At 44.6% G+C, this 16788-nt stretch overlaps 1 protein-coding gene across 14 annotated transcripts in view; it reads left to right on the top strand.

Moving 5' to 3' along the window:
* MKI67 (marker of proliferation Ki-67) overlaps positions 1 to 11813 on the top strand; it is a 37341-nt gene extending 25528 nt beyond the window's left edge. For 3 of the 14 annotated variants that reach the window (XM_040361405.1, XM_040361413.1, XM_040361404.1), the window contains 4 exons: positions 206 to 3424; positions 4836 to 5060; positions 5820 to 7121; positions 9729 to 11813. In XM_040361405.1, the coding sequence (XP_040217339.1) occupies positions 206 to 3424; positions 4836 to 5060; positions 5820 to 7121; positions 9729 to 9838 (4856 nt within the window). In that variant the 3' untranslated portion in view covers positions 9839 to 11813. The remainder of the gene's footprint in view (positions 1 to 205; positions 3425 to 4835; positions 5061 to 5819; positions 7122 to 9728) is intronic. The other 11 variants (XM_040361416.1, XM_040361409.1, XM_040361412.1 and 8 more) reach the window with 11 other exon arrangements.
* Positions 11814 to 16788: the final 4975 nt, after the last annotated feature.

Genomic DNA, 16788 nt, shown 5'->3' with positions numbered 1-16788 from the left:
CTGATGGGTTATTTAAAAAAAAAAAAAAAAAAATGCTTTACAACATTTTTAATTCTTACCTGTTAAATAGGTGTGTTTGGTTTTTGGTAGGTGTTTTTGTCCCATATTGCCAGTAAAGAAATGCATGAATTGTAAAGTTTGAGTATTGTCAGATTTCTAATTGTGTTGTGCACTTGAGACTGAAAATCCAATGTTTTTTTTACAGAAATTACTAAATCTTCTGCAATTGTTGAAGCAACCTCGCCTTCTCTAAGAGGAAGACCTAGAACTGCCCCTGAAGTACAAAAGGAGCCTCAAGCTTCTGATGGTGATGTGACCTCACCTGTGCGTAGAGGAAGACCTAGAAGCACTGTTCTATCTCCTGTAGCTGACAGCGTAACTTTACAAGCAGATGAGGGAGCCATTTCACAAATACAATCCGAATCATCTGTTTCTGATGTGGTAATGTCAGCTTCACGTAGGGGAAGACCAAGAAGTGCTGCAGCTCCTAAGGAATCTGTTACTGAAGTGACATCGCCTTCACGTAGAGGAAGACCAAGTTCTGCTGCAACTAAGGAATCTGTTACTGAAGTGACATCGCCTTCACGTAGGGGAACACCAAGAAGTGCTGCTGCAGCTCCTCAGGAATCTGTTACTGAACTGACATCGCCTTCACGTAGGGGAACACCAAAAAGTGCTGCTGCAGCTCCTCAGGAATCCGTTACTGAAGTGACATCGCCTTCACGTAGAGGAAGACCAAGTTCTGCTGCAACTAAGGAATCTGTTACTGAAGTGACATCGCCTTCACGTAGGGGAACACCAAGAAGTGCTGCTGCAGCTCCTAAGGAATCCGTTACTGAAGTGACATCGCCTTCACGTAGGGGAAGACCAAGTGCAACTGCAGCTCCTCAGGAATCTGTTACTGAAGTGACATCGCCTTCACGTAGGGGAAGACCAAGTGCAACTGCATCTCCTCAGGAATCCGTTACTGAAGTGACATCGCCTTCACGTAGAGGAAGACCAAGTTCTGCTGCAACTAAGGAATCTGTTACTGAAGTGACATCGCCTTCACGTAGGGGAACACCAAGAAGTGCTGCTGCAGCTCCTAAGGAATCCGTTACTGAAGTGACATCGCCTTCACGTAGGGGAAGACCAAGTGCAACTGCATCTCCTCAGGAATCTGTTACTGAAGTGACATCGCCTTCACGTAGGGGAAGACCAAGTGCAACTGCATCTCCTCAGGAATCTGTTACTGAAGTGACATCGCCTTCACGTAGGGGAAGACCAAGTGCAACTGCAGCTCCTCAGGAATCTGTTACTGAAGTGACATCGCCTTCAGGTAGAGGAAGACAAAGTTCTGCTGCAACTAAGGAATCTGTTACTGAAGTGACATCGCCTTCACGTAGGGGAACACCAAGAAGTGCTGCTGCAGCTCCTAAGGAATCCGTTACTGAAGTGACATCGCCTTCACGAAGAGGAAGAGCTAGCGGAACTTTAGCAAAAGAGAGCCTTCCTGCTGAGGAAATAACTTCACCTACACGTGGAGGAAGACGTAGTGCTAGTTTGAAAGCAGCAGAAGAATCACATCCAGAGTCGCAGGAGATTACATCACCTACACGTAGGGGAAGGTCTAGCCTAACCGCAGAAGTAACAAAAGAGCTAGCTCCTGCTGTGGAGATTACTTCACCATCACGTAGAGGTAGACATAGCACAACTTCAGATGTTGCAAAAGCACCACATCTGGATTCCTATGATGAGATCACTTCACCTAAACATAGGGGAAGACCTAGCGCACCTGAAGCCCCTAGTGAGTCTGTTCCAAATGAGTTGACTTCACCTTCTCGTAGAGGAAGATCTAGTACAACTACAGGAGAAGCAAAAGACTCTCTTCAAGCTGCTCCTGAGAAGATTACTTCACCTACACGAAGGGGAAGACCAAGTTCCACTGCAGAAGCTACCAAGGAATCTGATAAAACCGCTGATCTAAAGATGGCTTCTCCGTCCAGTAGTAAAAAATCAAAGAGCACTCCTGAGAAACTTAAGGAATCTGAATCAGTTTCTGATGTCAAAGTTATATCACCATCACGTAGGGGAAGGTCTGTAGAAGCAGCAAAGGAATCTGTGCCAGTTGCTAATAAAGTGGCTTCACCAACACGCAGAGTAGAAGTCCAGATCACAGAAACGATACCCAAGGAATTGGACTCTGCTACAAATGAAAAAGTTAAGAATACCAGAGGGAGACCCCAGAGGGCAGAAGATCTTTCCAAAGAATCTGCATCTGTTGTAGCAGCAACGCTACAGAGTCGTAGAGGAAGATCTATAGACCCTGTAGAAGTACCCAAGGTTTCTACTAAGGAACCAGTCTCTGAGGTTGTTTCATCCCGTAGAGGAAGGCCTAAAGCTTCTAAAGAATTACCCAAAGAGCCTGCGATAGTAACAGAAGAAGCACCTACGACTCGCAGAGGAAGAGCAAAAATCCCTGCAGATGTTCCTGAAAAAGTTGCCGATGTATCTCAGACACGTAGAGGAAGGCCTAAAACTGATCTTCCTGAAGTGCCTGTTAGTTCTGCAAGTGAAGACCTAATATCTACACGGAGGGGAAGACCTAAAGCTGCCTCAGTGATTAAAGAGCCTGTTCCAGCGGAGAGTGGTGACGTAACCTCTCCTGCACGCAGAGGAAGAACAAAGGTTGTAGAGGAACATAAAGAGCCTGTTCCAGCAGCAAATGAAGCCAGCTCTCCTACACGCAGAGGAAGACCTAAAACTACAGATATTCCTAAAGTGCCTCTGCCAGCAGCAGGTGATGTGACTTCTCCCACCCGAAGAGGAACAAAGCTTTCAGAGCAACCAAAGGAGCCCGTTCAAGCAGCAAGTGATGCAACCTCCCCTACACGCAGAGGAAAAGCTAAAGCTGCAGCATTGGTTAAACAGCCTGTTCCAAAAGAGAAAAGTGATGTCTCCTCTCCTGTACGCAGGGGAAGAACAAAGGTTGCAGAGGAGCAAAAAGAGCCTGCTCCAGAAGCAAGTGATGCAACCTCTCCTACACGCAGAGGAAGAGCAAAGCTTGCAGAGCAACCTCAAGAGCCTGTTCCAGCAGCAAGCGATGTAGCTTCTACACGTAGAGGAAGACCTAAAACTGCAGATATTCCTCAAGAGCCTGTTCCTGCAGCAGGGAATGTAACCTCTCCCACCCGCAGAGGAAGAACAAAGCTTTCAGAGCAACCTAAAGAGTCTGTTCCAGCAACAAGTGATGTAAGCGTACCTACACGCAGAGGAAGACCTAAAACTAAAGGCATACCTGAAAAAACTGTTCCAGACAGTGCGGCAATATCGCCTCTACGCAGTGGAAGACTCCAAAACAGCGAAGAAAGTAAAGAATCTCTTCCAGTTACTGCGGAGGTCACGCCGCCTAAACGTGGAGGAAGATCTGCGAGGGCTACAGAAAGTAAGCCTTTCTTTTTCCCTTAACCTTTTTATTAAAGTAACTGTAATGGTGGTTTGTTTCTGGTGGATAGGAACAGATCTTGCTATGGGCAGCATCATTTTTAGATCTTTAGCGCTAAAATAAACCTGTAATATGGACTGCCCCCTGCATGAAAGACTACTTCTACTCTCCTGAGCTGGGGAATCGGCAGAAACCATAACTTTGGGAAGAATACCGACGCATTTACAAGGCAGTGTGGCTCACGCCTGTGCAGTAGGAAACTGGCTGTGAAGCTGCTAGTTAGGCAGATTATTGAAGAATTTGCTGGGGTGAGGGCATCGCTGGATGCCAAGACAGGGCAAGTTTCCTTGCATTGCAGTTACAGTATTTGAATCTTTTGGGGGGGGGAGACTAAAGCGCTTCTAAAGTAGGGTTGTCCTGATACTATTATCTGTATCGATTCCAAGCATTTCCCCTAGTAATTGTACTCGGGGGGGGGGGGGGGGTACTCTGATGCTTCACCCGATACCTGGGCAGTCATGGATCGGTGTGGCGGGGGGAGTTGCATGCACCAATCTGCCTGTATACATTTAAAAAGAAAATCCTGACAGCTTCTCTCCAGACCCCTCCCCCTTTTTTTAGCTGTTTTGGTGAAATTTATACAGCAGTGATCAGTGCTTGTACCCCCCTCCCTCCCTCAAAGCTGCACCGTTCACAGCTGACTGTCCCTATATCCCCCTCCGTGCTGTTCGTGCTCTGTGCCCCCCTCCTGCTGCTCTTTCCCTCCACGCTTTGTGTCCCCTCAATATCCTCCTCCACTGTCCTCGATCTGTCAAGATGATGGAGAGCGGAGGTAGACCCGGCTCCTACCTTTTCCGAATAAACAATCGGTAATCACTGACTCTGCCCATTCACATAACTGAAACATCGTAACCTGTGTTTACGATGCTTCAGTTTATGAATGTAGAGGAGCCTCTGTCCATTCATTTTAGCTGAGGTTGCAGAGAAAGGGACGGGGGAATCTGTGTCCTTAGTCCCTTTCTCTGTCTCAAAGGGGAGATGTCAAATACTGACGTGCCACTGTCACATGACATAAAAAAAAAAGTGTATCGGTATCAGCGAGTCCTTGAGAAAAGGTATCGGTACTTGTACTCTGTCTTTAAAGTGGTATTGGGACAACCCTACTTTTAAAGATCAACTCCAGAAATCCCTTATATTGGCATTCCCTGCACTACAATTTTATAATGCACTTTTCACTTCTAAAGCAAACAAGAGTTAATTTAAAACGGAGGTTGATTGTTCACCAGGAAAAACTTGGGGGAATTGAAACCAGTAACGCAGACCATGATCTGATGTATAGTCTGTAGGTTTTTGTTCAGTCTGATGGCTTGTTTTACATTAAACTGACTCCCTCTTTCAATATTGTCTTTAGAAAAAGCAGAAGTTTCAGACGATGCAACGATTATGGCCAAAACAGAAAAAAGATCCGTCCCTCGACAGACTGCTAAAAACCGTAAACAGAATGTTGAAGAGCTACCACAAGCGGAAGATGTGTCTCAGGCAGTGGAGTCGAACACCACATCTGTACAGCCTGCTCCACCACGAAGAGGCAGAGGAAGAAAAGCTGTGCAAAATGAGCCGCCTACAGCTGCTGCAGGTAAACCTTTCCAGATTTTGTTTTATTGCACCAGTATGCTCAGTGTGAAGAGGTAGTGCTTGATGGGAGCCTGGTCCCTCTTTGTGTTTTATGTATTCAAGTGGTAGGAGTTTGCAAACAAAGTGTATGTGGTAGAAAGAAAGTAATATAATTATGGGTGTAGATCCCTTCCTTAACTTCAGAGTTCAGCGCTGTGACACTGACAATTGCGTGGTCATGCAACCTTGTGCCCATAGGAGTTTATTTTTATCCCACACAAATTAGGCTTTCTTTTGTTGGTATGAACCACTGCTTTTTTTTTTTTTTTTTTTGTTAATATAACAAACTGAAAATTTGGGGGGAAACACCCAAACATTTTTCAGTTTGTTATAAAATTTAGCAAAAGGGTAATGTTTCTCCTTTACTGATGTGCGCCTGTGAGGACGCACTGATTATCAAGCCTTCCTTTAATCAAGTGCGCTTCTATCTTATCTGTTGGCTGATAATGCTGCACCGGAATCCTAAGCAGTTCATTACCCCATTAACCACTGTACCGCCCTTTGTGTTCTGTAGTCAAAACAAAGAAGTGGTGTGGCCTTTGGTGACAATTGTGCTCCTTCATAAGTATAGTATGTTGAGTACGTATCTAGGACAGACTATTTCTGGCAGGATCACCAAAACAATTGACAGGTGTTTTTTTATTTAATGGCAGCTATAGATGAAGTGTTTGGGGTTACTTTGCTAACTTTTGTAATGTGTTTTTTTTTTTTTCCTTCTTAGATGTTGCTGACCCTAAACCAGAGGAAACTAAGTTGACGGCAAGACGCAGAGGCCAGTCCAAGAACTTGGATGAAACGTCAAAGGAATCTGATGTTCCTGACCATGCAAAGAGTCCAGAAGCTAAATCTGATAAAAGATCGTCCAAGAATCAGAAAGCTATACAGCCTGTTGAGGAGCCAACTAAGAACATGCGTGGTAGGCAGAGCAGAACTGCTCAGAAGGTTGACGCTGCAGAGACCAGCATATCAGAAGTCACTAAATCCACAGATTCCCCTCAGAAATCTCCTGCAAAGGGGAGGTCCAGAGCAAGAGAAACCAGCGATGTGCCTGCAGAGGGACAAGAACAGGTATCCAAACAAAGAGGAAGACGAAAAAATCAGAGTGCAAACGAGACTCCTCAGGTGCAAACTGAATCTAGATCCACCCGAGGTAAGAGGGGCTTAGCTGACAGTGAACAACCTCAACCAGTTGAAATAAAAAAGACAACAAGGGGCAAAGCTTCAGGCGAGAGTGTTGGTGAAGAAAAGCCTTCAAAAGCAAAATCTGTACAATGGCACCCTCTGCTGGCCACTAATGAAAAAGGAACAGATGAAGTTGAAGAAACTGCTACTGAGGCTCCTTCCCGTGGTGGTAGGTCTAAAGGTAGAACGAAACCTGACACATCAGAGCCAGTCTCTGCTAAAAGATCGCGTAGAGAAAATCTTGAAGACGACAAATCTGTACCTCCAGCTATCTCTGAAACCAATACTGCATCTAGTAAAGGAAAGAGAGGCAGAAAGCCTGCAATTCCCCAGGAACAGGTGGAGGAAGACAAACCTTCAGATAAACAATCTGCCTCCGAGACAGCAAAGTCTTTGGGTAAACAAGCTTTAAAACCAACTCGAGGAAGGAAAGCAGCAGCATCTAGCAAGGATTTGGACAGTGAGAACAATGAGGTGGATACTACTGTTGTGCCAGCTTCAAGAGGAAGGAGGGGTGGTACTGCTGCCAGCATTGCACCCGCAGAGAGCACAAACCAATCCCCAGCTAAAGACAAAAAACAGAAAAAAGCTATTTTGGCTAAAAAGAGCAGCATTGAAGCAGAAGAGGTGGCGGCAAAACCAGCAAGAGGTGTAAAAAGGAGAAATTTGGCAAATGAAAGCAATGACAATGCCTCGGCTAACCATGCAGACACAGAGAGTGTCCCTTCTGTCCATGGAAAAAGAAATGCAAGGAATACAAAGGCAGAAAAAGACCAACCCACTAAAGAATCTTCAGTAGAAAAAAGAATGGTCAGTTCCCCAGCAAAAAGAAGGAAAACTGGTAAGCAAGCATTTCTACAAAACGTGTGTATATAGGTGGGGGGCTAATTTTAAAACATGCGGCAATGACCCATAGCAGCTAGTCAGTTTTTCACTTGCTCATTTCAGTAAATTGGGTTACTATTAATCTCTGCACCTCAAGATTTCTTTCTGCAGAGACCTAAAGCGTTTGTAAACCCCCCAAAAAAATAAAAATGCACCAAAGGCATAATGAGCTAGTATGACTAGCATACTAGCTGATTATGAATTGCTTGCCTTGAAGCTGTCCTCATTTGCCCCTCTGGCCACAGACATCTCTCCGGAAGGTTACTTCCGGGTATCGCTGCTCCGGCACTGTGCTTGGCCGGCGCGGCATTCTCAGTGCGCCTCTGCCGTTGTCTAGGGCGCACATGCGCCCTAGACAACGGTGTGTTCCTTTTGGCAAATCTCCTAAACTGTAGGTTTAGGAGATATTGCAAACGCCTACAGGTAAGCCTTAATCTAGGCTTACCTGTAGGTGTAACTTCACAGAGGGTTTACAACCACTTTAATGTCAGGTGTGTTTTTTTGTATTTCATTTTTTCCCCTCTTAAACTAATCTGGCCCAAACACTTCTCTATGGTAACATTGCTTGCATGCAAGAACCTTATGTTGCTTCAATGTCTGAGTCTTCATAATGATCCCTGTAGAGGCCCCTTGAATTTGAGTCTGGGTTCACACTTAAGCAAATTGGATGCAGAATTCTACACATCCAATTTGCATGAGTGACTGGCTCTCAATGGAGGCGCTTCATACATCTCTGTGGCAACAGTGAAGCGCACAGCAGAAGGGCCCTGTGTGTCTTTGGCTCTTTCAAGCCTGAATTTTTGTTTGCATTCAGATCTAAACCCTGAATGGGGACGCACTGGACCCCCTGATGTGCCTTGCAGCCACACATAGTGTGAATCCAGCTTTAGGCCAATGCTGCATGTCCTAACCTTGATGTCTGCCCCTCCCCTTCATCGATTCATGTTGCTGTCACATGCCAGAACCTGTACTGTTCACTGTGCCTCACTGCATTAAATGGGTTTCGCCAGGGTTTTAAAATGGGCTTTATGTGCTACAATATAATGGTTTAGGACTAGGTGGTGATTAAATTGAATCTGTCACTTTGCCCATTTAGTCTTGTACCTCACCCCTAGAGCCGTTCGTCTGTTGCACTCCTCCATGGCTACTTTGCTCTGCCACAAATATTTTGCACTTCACAGTATGAGGGGTATGCATCTATAGCCAAATCGATACCCCAGTGCTCCAGATTCCAAGTGTTGAAGGTTGCTGGGATCTGAGACAACGGGTGTGTTTTTTTTTTTTTTTTTTTTCCCCTTTCAGGACAGGTTAACCTCCCTAGCGGTAATCCCGGGTGTGGCTCGGGGGGTGGGAGAGAATTTCAGTACCAAAAGTAGTAACCCCCGAGCCACACGCAGGATCCAGGCAAAGTTACTTGCCTTGTCCACTGTGTCCTCCGCTCGATCTATCACCGTGCCAAGCTTCGTTCTCTGCGAGCGTTGCGGCACACAGGGACGGAGTTCGGCGCCAAATTCAAAAAATAAAAACACAGTATACTGTAATCTTACAGATTACAGTACTGTGTCAAATTATTTCACATTCCCTTTGTCCCTAGTGGTCTGTTTAGTGCCCTGTGTGTGTGTGTGTGTGTGTGTGTGTGTGTGTGTGTGTTCGCTTGCAGAATTGAGCGATGGTGATTTGTGAGGAAATTCGTCATCAAACATTGAAAGTAACAACGGCGACAATTCTGCAAATGACTGTTTTTTGATTATTGAAATCATTTTTATTATAAAATTTGTTATTTTATAGTTTTATTGTTTCAAACTTTATCATACCTGGGATGTCTACTAGACTCTTGTTTGGACAGATTTAAAGGGGGTTGTAAAGGAAATTTGTATTTATTTTTTTTTTTTTTTTCATAATAAGCATCCTTTACCTGCAGACATTCCTCTTTTAACTTCCTCATTGTTCGTTTTTGCTCAGAAGTTGCTCTATTTCTTCTCTGTTCTGTTCACTTCCTGCTTGTCTGTTACTCACCACCGTGAAGGGAAGCTTTACTGCGGTGGTCAGTGACGTGCTCGCCCCCTCCTGGGAATTACATCTGTGTGGCAGGACGCTCTCTACGTGTTAGAGACTTCAAGGAGGTGTGAATTACTGGGCGTGCCGCAACTCATATTGGGAAATGTAGTTCTTGCATGAACGAGCGCCGTAAACAGGAAGTGAATGAGAGAACAGAAACTAGAACGCCGCAGGTGATATAGATGAAGGAATTTAATTGGTATTTACTCGTTTTTAACAGAATCATTACACTATTCTGTCTGTCTACCTTGCAGACATTAATTTTAGGCAAAAATGTTTTCCTTTACAACTCTAAGTGAGTTTTTCCTAAGAACTACAGGCCTACAATATAAAACACCAGATTTCCATGCAAAATAATTGTTCCGCTTTGAGCATCAAAAATCGGACATGATCACACACACCGCCAGGCAGGTTAATGAATGAAGCCACATGATCGATATGGTTGGTGAGCTCTTTTGGGGGTGTTTCATTTTCTATAACGTGTTCTATGTTTTTTCTTTTGCAGAGGCAGCTACTAGTGTGACTACAACAATAGGGAAATCAAAACAGACAACTGAACACGTAGAAGCAGCTGTAGTAACAAAAGGCAGAGCAAGCACACGCAGCAGAAAGTAATCAGCAATCCACCCGCTCTCCAGATTTGTAAAATAGATTATATATTCTCACCTAGTGATAGATCAGTTTAAATCTTTTTTTGTAAGTGGTTTTAAGAAATCTTAATGTTTTTAAATTCTATAGCACTGCTTTTTTTTTTCATCGAAATTGTACATTTTTTATATTCAAATTTTTGTTTTTAAATCTTATTTTGTCATAAAAAAAAAACTTGCGCATAATAACTGTGACTGAAAATTTAATCGTTTTTTCTTTCCCAGATTCGTTTAACATGGTTTTATTTGCTATGTATTAGGTTGGTGTACATGTCCGATAAGTTGCCAGTCTTTTTTTATATATTATGTGTGGTTTATAATAAAATATTGGAATGATTCTCGTCCCATTTCTATTTTCCCGTTGCTCCAATGTGGTGCTGCGAGATTGTATTCGGATCATTCCATTCTCTGGCTTTCTGTAATTATAACTTTTGAGCCAAATCACAAAATGTCTTAAGTATTTGTTGTGGACTTCATATCAAAGTATTTAATTCTTTTTTTTTATTTTTTTGTAATATATCTCAAAGCTTTTTTTTTTTTTTTTTTTACCACAATAGCTGATAAAGTGTGGTGTTAATGTTTTTTTGTTAAGCTGTTTACTGCTGTGTGATGGAAAGCTAAAGCACCATACATTTCTTTTTTACAAAGGCTAAAAATAAAAATTCCGTCCAGTTTTTTATGTAATTGTGGCAGCTTTTTTTTTTTGGTTTTAAACGTTTCTAATCTTACAACTCAATACATTTCTGAAGGGTCGAAAAATGTTAAAGAAACTCAATTGGGTAGCCATGTTGTAGTTTTGAACTGTTATTCATGGGCTGCAGCCAAGGAAATGGTTTTACATGAATGTTTTTAACATGAAGTGCCTCAGCAATTTTTCTACACATGATTAATTCATAGTACAATATGGCTACTTTGTGGTTTTTTAGATGAGCAGTGTTCAGATGTTCGATTTAATATTTGGCGTGGGTTTTATGTGATTCCCAACAACTGGTGGTTTAGGGGATTTTATTTTACTCTTCTGTGTGAAATCACAGTACCGTACCTACAAACGGTCTGTCTTGGCCCTAAATCAGCCATGGGCTGTCATTCAGCAGAAGAATATTTTTTTGTATTACTTTACACCTAAACATTGGTGTAAGTGAGACAAGTCCAGTATGGTCACTGACCTCTGTACAACCATTGCTCAGTTGATTGTGGGCCATGTTCACTAGTGCCTTCAGGTGGACACGTAGAAGTCTTGATTTCTGGCATGGATGCAGAAAGGGTAAAATGTGGACAGGACCCAGAAAAAAAATGTAATTTTAGTATGAGTTTTACTGGTACAGAATACAAAAAGGGCAGAGGCACATAGGAATGTAAGAGGTGATCTCCCAACTATGATGTATTTTATAGCACCCAGTCTGATATATTTACTGTAACCGGCAGCTGGTAACCTGATTGCTGTGGCCTAAGATACAGTAAACTGGTGCAGAATGTCACAGCTTGTTCAACTGTGGCTGGTTAAAAGCAGGGGACCTCTCAAATATGTGAATGTAAAAAAAAAAAAAAAATTCAATTTATTTTTTGGTGCCTTGCTAAAAAAAAATTGGCAACTTTTGGTAAAAATGAAACCTTGCAAGCCCAAATAATGATTAGAACTGGGCCAGCTCATGCCATTGCTTTATGGGTGATCATGCAACTTGTGACTCTGAAGCAGTTGGGTTATAACTCAGATTTCTGCTGTAAGATTGAAACCAGTAACATGAATCAATTTTAAAGCCTTTCATGAATGTAAAAAAAAAAAAAAAATAGGTGGAACTCCACCAGTAAAGGATTGTACAGTCTTTTGTATGAGAATGTTGCATTTTGTGTTTAATGCCAAATTTTACATATCCTGTAAGACGGATTCTCTATCAAACATGATTTGTAAACGCTCAACAATAAATTATATTTTCTGGATTTCAGTACGTGGGTTTTTTTTTTTTAAATGCACTGATATATCACACACACACACCTACCTAGCCACTTGTCTGTTATTGCCTTTTTTTCTAGTAGCACTTTTACTTAAGTTTTTTTTGTAAAGTTGATTTATGTACTAATTCATTAAGACAGCGATGTGGAAAATTGGCCATCATGTACTCTAATAAGGTAAGTGCTACAAGGTGATTGAGCCTCCTTAATGGGCTGGGGCCAGTAAATTCTACTAAGATCTCATCACTTGCAATATTAAACCCAAAACCATATATGTAATATTGCAGCTTGCCAATCATTAAATTTGGCCCTGGCTAGGTCCTAGTGCTAGGTTCTCCAACTGTTATGATTTGGTAGTCAGCTGCTGTGTGTAGACAGTCATCTCCCAATCAAATTGTAAGATCCCTTTCACACTGAGGCGCTATAATGCTAAAGATAGTGCCCTGAAAGACGCTCCTCACACTCTAGTGTGATAGCCTGAGGGAGCCCACTGGAGCGGTGTGCTGGCAGGATGCTAAAAGTCCTGCTAGCAGCTAGAGCTGCACGATTCTGGCTAAAATGAGAATTGCTGTGTTTTTCCCCCTCACCTTCCAGGACAGCTACTTGAGGAGATTGGCTCCGCCCTCTACAGGAAACACAAATCGGATACAATTTAAAAGGCCCCTCCCTTTCCTCTGACCCTCAGCTGTTTTGTGTTTCCAGAGCCTATTTTTGGAGGTACTTGCTTACCTGTGTAAGAGGTGGCAACTTCTTTCAGGTTTTTTCCCCCCAGCTGCCTGGTGGAAGCCTTGTCCTCGGCTTCACCGAGGTGTACCAAAATGGCGGCGGAGGACTTGCGGTGATGCGGCAAGATGGCACCGGAAGTCACGTGACAGACTTTTTGGCGCCATGTTCATAAGGAACATGGCGGAGTACACGGACATGCTGCCTGGGACAGCAGCCTATTTTCCCTGACCCCAAGGTAAGCCATTGTCTGTGATTTTACGGCAGGGGACCTTTTTTTTTTTTTTTTGTATGGGGCCTTCTATTATGGTTCTTGTTTCTGCTTTTTTGTAGGATAGACCGTGAAAAAGAAATGCGGAAACTGTAGAGCCAGGCTGTTTGATGGATATAAAAGGCTTTTTTGTGAAGATTGTATTCCGTCTAGTTCAGAGACTACCATTTTAAAAGAGTTAATGTCTACTATGAAGGAGGTGGAAGCCTCCTTCTGGTCCTTCTAATGACAGGGCAGGAGGTCTGGGGCCAGAACTCAAGAGCCTTCAACCTGTTAGCACCCCTCCTTGGTCTGAGATCAGTGATTCAGACTATACCTCAGATCTGAATAAAGGGAAGAACCTGAGCTCCTCATCTGATGGGGATTCCATCAGTGGGGGAGGCGGGTAACAAAGTTTTTTTTTTTTTTTTTTTTTTTTTTGTGGAGGATATTGATGAACTTTTAAAATCAATTTATGCCTCGGAAAAGATTGAGATGCCACAGCAAATCCAATCTGCATGATAGAATTATAGGGGTCTTCAGGGGTGGAAATCAAGGACTTTTCCGGTTCACCAGTCACTTAAAGATATGATTCTTTCAGGATGGAAAACCTGAAAGGAGGTTGTTCCAGTCTAAAGGGCACAAAATATTTCCTTTTCAATCTGAAATTGAAGAGACTTTCTTTAAATGTCCTAAGCTAGATGCCCTTATGTCACAGGTTTCTAAAAAAAAATCACCTGTCCTTAAAGAGCAAATGGACAGGAAGTCTGACTCTGCTGCGTAAGGCCTGGGATGCTTCAGCTTTATCCTTGGGTCCAGCTGTAGCATCCACCTGTGTGGCTAGGAATTTGGATGTATGGGTTCAGCGTCTGGATGATCTTTCATCAGACACCCCAAAAGATTAGGGAGTCCCTCCCACTCATTGCCAAGTCAGTGGTCTTCTTGGCTGATGCAGCCTCTGAAAGCTGCGACTAGGTCTTCTGCTCTCATTAATTCAGCAAGAAAAGCAATCTGGCTTAAGCCTTGGGAGGGGTACCTGGTCTCCAAGAACAAGCTCTGCGGCATTCCCTTTGAAGGCAAGCTCTTATTCGGCTCCTCCTTGGTGGAGGTCCTCGTTCCTCTGAGACAAGTAAACTGTTCCTTTCTCAAAAGAATAAAGTCGCAGAATAAGAAGGCTTTTTCGTGGTTTCCAAAACAAAGCTCATTTTGGAACCGACAGGCGAAGAGAAAGTGGCCCTTTAACAAAGATGAGCAAAAGACGGGGACTCTTTACTGCTTAACCCCCTTCCAAAAATCCCCAGTGACGCCAGGATAGGGGGAAGGTTGTCCCATTACATCAAGTAATGGGCAGAGTTTTCCAACAATTCCTTTATCCTTCAAGCATTGGAAAGGGGTTACAGGTTGGAATTCAAAAATCTTCCACCTCAGTTTTTTTTTTCTTACTCATCTGCCGAGAAACGGCAAGCCACGTTGAATCTAGTTTCCATGTGGGAAACGGAAGGGGTCGTTTCTCCTGTCCTGGAAAATCAAAAATTCTGGGGATTTTATTCCCACGTCCTTTCTGATTCAGAAAGCCTCCGGTGGCTTCTGGATGGTCATCAATTTGAGCATCCTGAACAAGTATATGCTCTACAGACTTTTCTGGATGGAAAACATTTTCTCTGAGGAATCCTATTATGGCCAGAGGTATTCATGGTTACCCTGGATCTTCAGGACGCTTATCTTCTTGTCCCAATCTGCCAGAAACACAGAAAAGTTCCTCAAATTTGCGTTTTCTCATGGACAACGGGCCGAGTCATTGGCAGTTCAATGCCCTCCCTTTCAGTCTCTCGGCAGCACCCAGGATTTTTACAAAGATCATGGCCTTTTCTCTTCCGTTCATAGACGGACACAGCATCCTTTGACAGTAGGGTTATATCCGCTTCCCTTTGAATGAATGAAAAACTTATAAAGCGTGGCGCATGCGAACTGAATCGCTCCTTAAGTGGTAACACATTCCTCAGTGCAGCTCCTCCCAGGGGGCGTGCCCCCCGGGTATAACCCACACCCTGCTCTAGCAGCCTCAGTTTTTTTTTCCCTGCCTAACGACAGGAGAGGTCAGGCACTTCTAGAGTCCTGCACTCTGGAGATTTTTTTCTTGCAGGTTTTTTTCTTGCTTTTTATTTTGTTCCTGCATTTTTGAATCCTGTGATTCTTCTATCAACAGCCGACTGGGTGACAGGCTGGGTCTTGACTCTTGTAGTCCCCCCATGTTCGGCCATCCAGCGTGTGCCGGCCCTTAGCTCAGCTTTGGGACGTCCACGACAGGCCCCGTTGCTCCAGGGGCAGCCCGGGAACGTTTTGTTCTAGAGCACACATATGACCGGCCTTTATGGCTTTGTCGCAGTGTCTGGCCGACAGCCATGCCGTTTTATGCGGACGTTGGTTCTGTCTGGGATACCTCCAGCCGGTGGTCGCAGGACGGGTAAGTAGTGGCCCCTTGCTCAGGTAAGTGGTCTGGCTGGAATTTTCCCCTGGGTAGGTCGACTGAGGGTTTGCCCTGCTTTCCTATCTCCCTTTTTTCCCTCTCCCTCCTTCCCAGTTTCTGGGTGATGGCCGTGAGTTGGGGGGCTCAGTCTGACCTGGGGGCTGCAACTGCTGTGGGTGCTGTGTTATCTGTGCTGCCATGGGGGGGGGGGGGTCCTGTTGGCCTATGTATTGCATGTGTCACTGGGGCTTTGCTTTTTATTTTAACGTTTTTCGGGTGCCATTTTGTCGCTGACGGCGCAGTTGTATTGCGGCAGCCATTTTCTCGGAGCCTGCAGACAAGTCAGCGGCCATCTTGATACAGCTCTTGTGCCTGGGATGCCGGCGCTTACGGCTCTTGCACATTTTCCTATGGATGGCGCGGCACAGGCAGCGTTTTTGGCTCTCGGGAGCGGCGGTCTGGTCGGACGGTGAGTCCTCCAGCGGGGTTTCCCTGATCTCTGGTGGCTGGGGGGGATGTCCTGTGGAGCCTGCCAGTACTAGGGAGTTGTTAACCCCTTAGTGTCCCTATTCCTGCGGCCTCCAGGGATGCTGTGCTGGCAGTCCCTGAGGCGTTTGGGTCAGGATGGGAGTGTTGGAGGAATGTGGGAGTTACAATTCGTTCCCCCTCTGCCTCCCTCTGGGATGTTATTGTTTTATTTTTGTTTTTTCTGACAGCGAATCGGGCCTCGCTGAGGCGTCCGGCTCTGGTTCTGTTTTTTTGTCGGTTACTGCTGGCCGAAGTCCACAGGAACTGTGAGGATGGCCCTGTTTCAATGTCGGCACATGATGGTGCTGTTGTTGGGGCTCTTGACACTGCGGGGTGGGTTACCCAAGCTATGGTGGATTCAGCGGTGGCATCAGAGGTGTTGGTCCCTTTTGGGTTCCGTGCCGCCCCGCAATGTGTTTTTCCTTGGGTTCCATGTCTGGAACATGTTGTGCAAGGAATGGAATTTTGTTTGCAATTGACAATTGTTTTTTTGGTGGTCATCAATTATCCTTATAGCGCTGTACTATCTTGTGTTTTTAGGAATTGGATCGGTCACAGGAAGTTTTTTGCAGTACAAAATACTTTGCGGTCTGTCCCCCCTTTTTTGGGGAGGATTCCTGTATCAGGGTGTCTCCCCCTCCCCCCAGCTGGGTAGCTTGTTTTGGAACAAGGCTACCACATTACCTGTGGAAGGGGCTCCCACTTTTAAGGACCCCGCTGATAGGGGTGCTGTGGTCGCTCCATATTTACAGGGGGGAGGGGTGGTGGTCAGTCTGATTTTGGCCGGGTCTCGGGTGTCGCAGACATTTACCCGACGGGGAGCTGGAGGCGCAGAATGCTTCTGTGACCTGTGTGGACCTGACCGACCAGTCGGGTGGGGGGCTGGCTCTGCTGATTCGCGGCTCGGTGGAGGTCTATCCTCTCCGGCCGTTGGGGTTGCGAAGTAGTTTCCTCGGGGTACGAGATAGAGTTCTCTCTTGTCTACCGAACAGGTTTTTTT

The sequence above is a fragment of the Rana temporaria genome, chromosome 8 (assembly GCF_905171775.1).
Source record: "Rana temporaria chromosome 8, aRanTem1.1, whole genome shotgun sequence".
Taxonomy (NCBI): domain Eukaryota; kingdom Metazoa; phylum Chordata; class Amphibia; order Anura; family Ranidae; genus Rana; species Rana temporaria.
The sequence above is the reverse complement of the archived record's forward strand: the minus strand, read 5'-3'. Positions and strand labels throughout refer to the sequence as shown.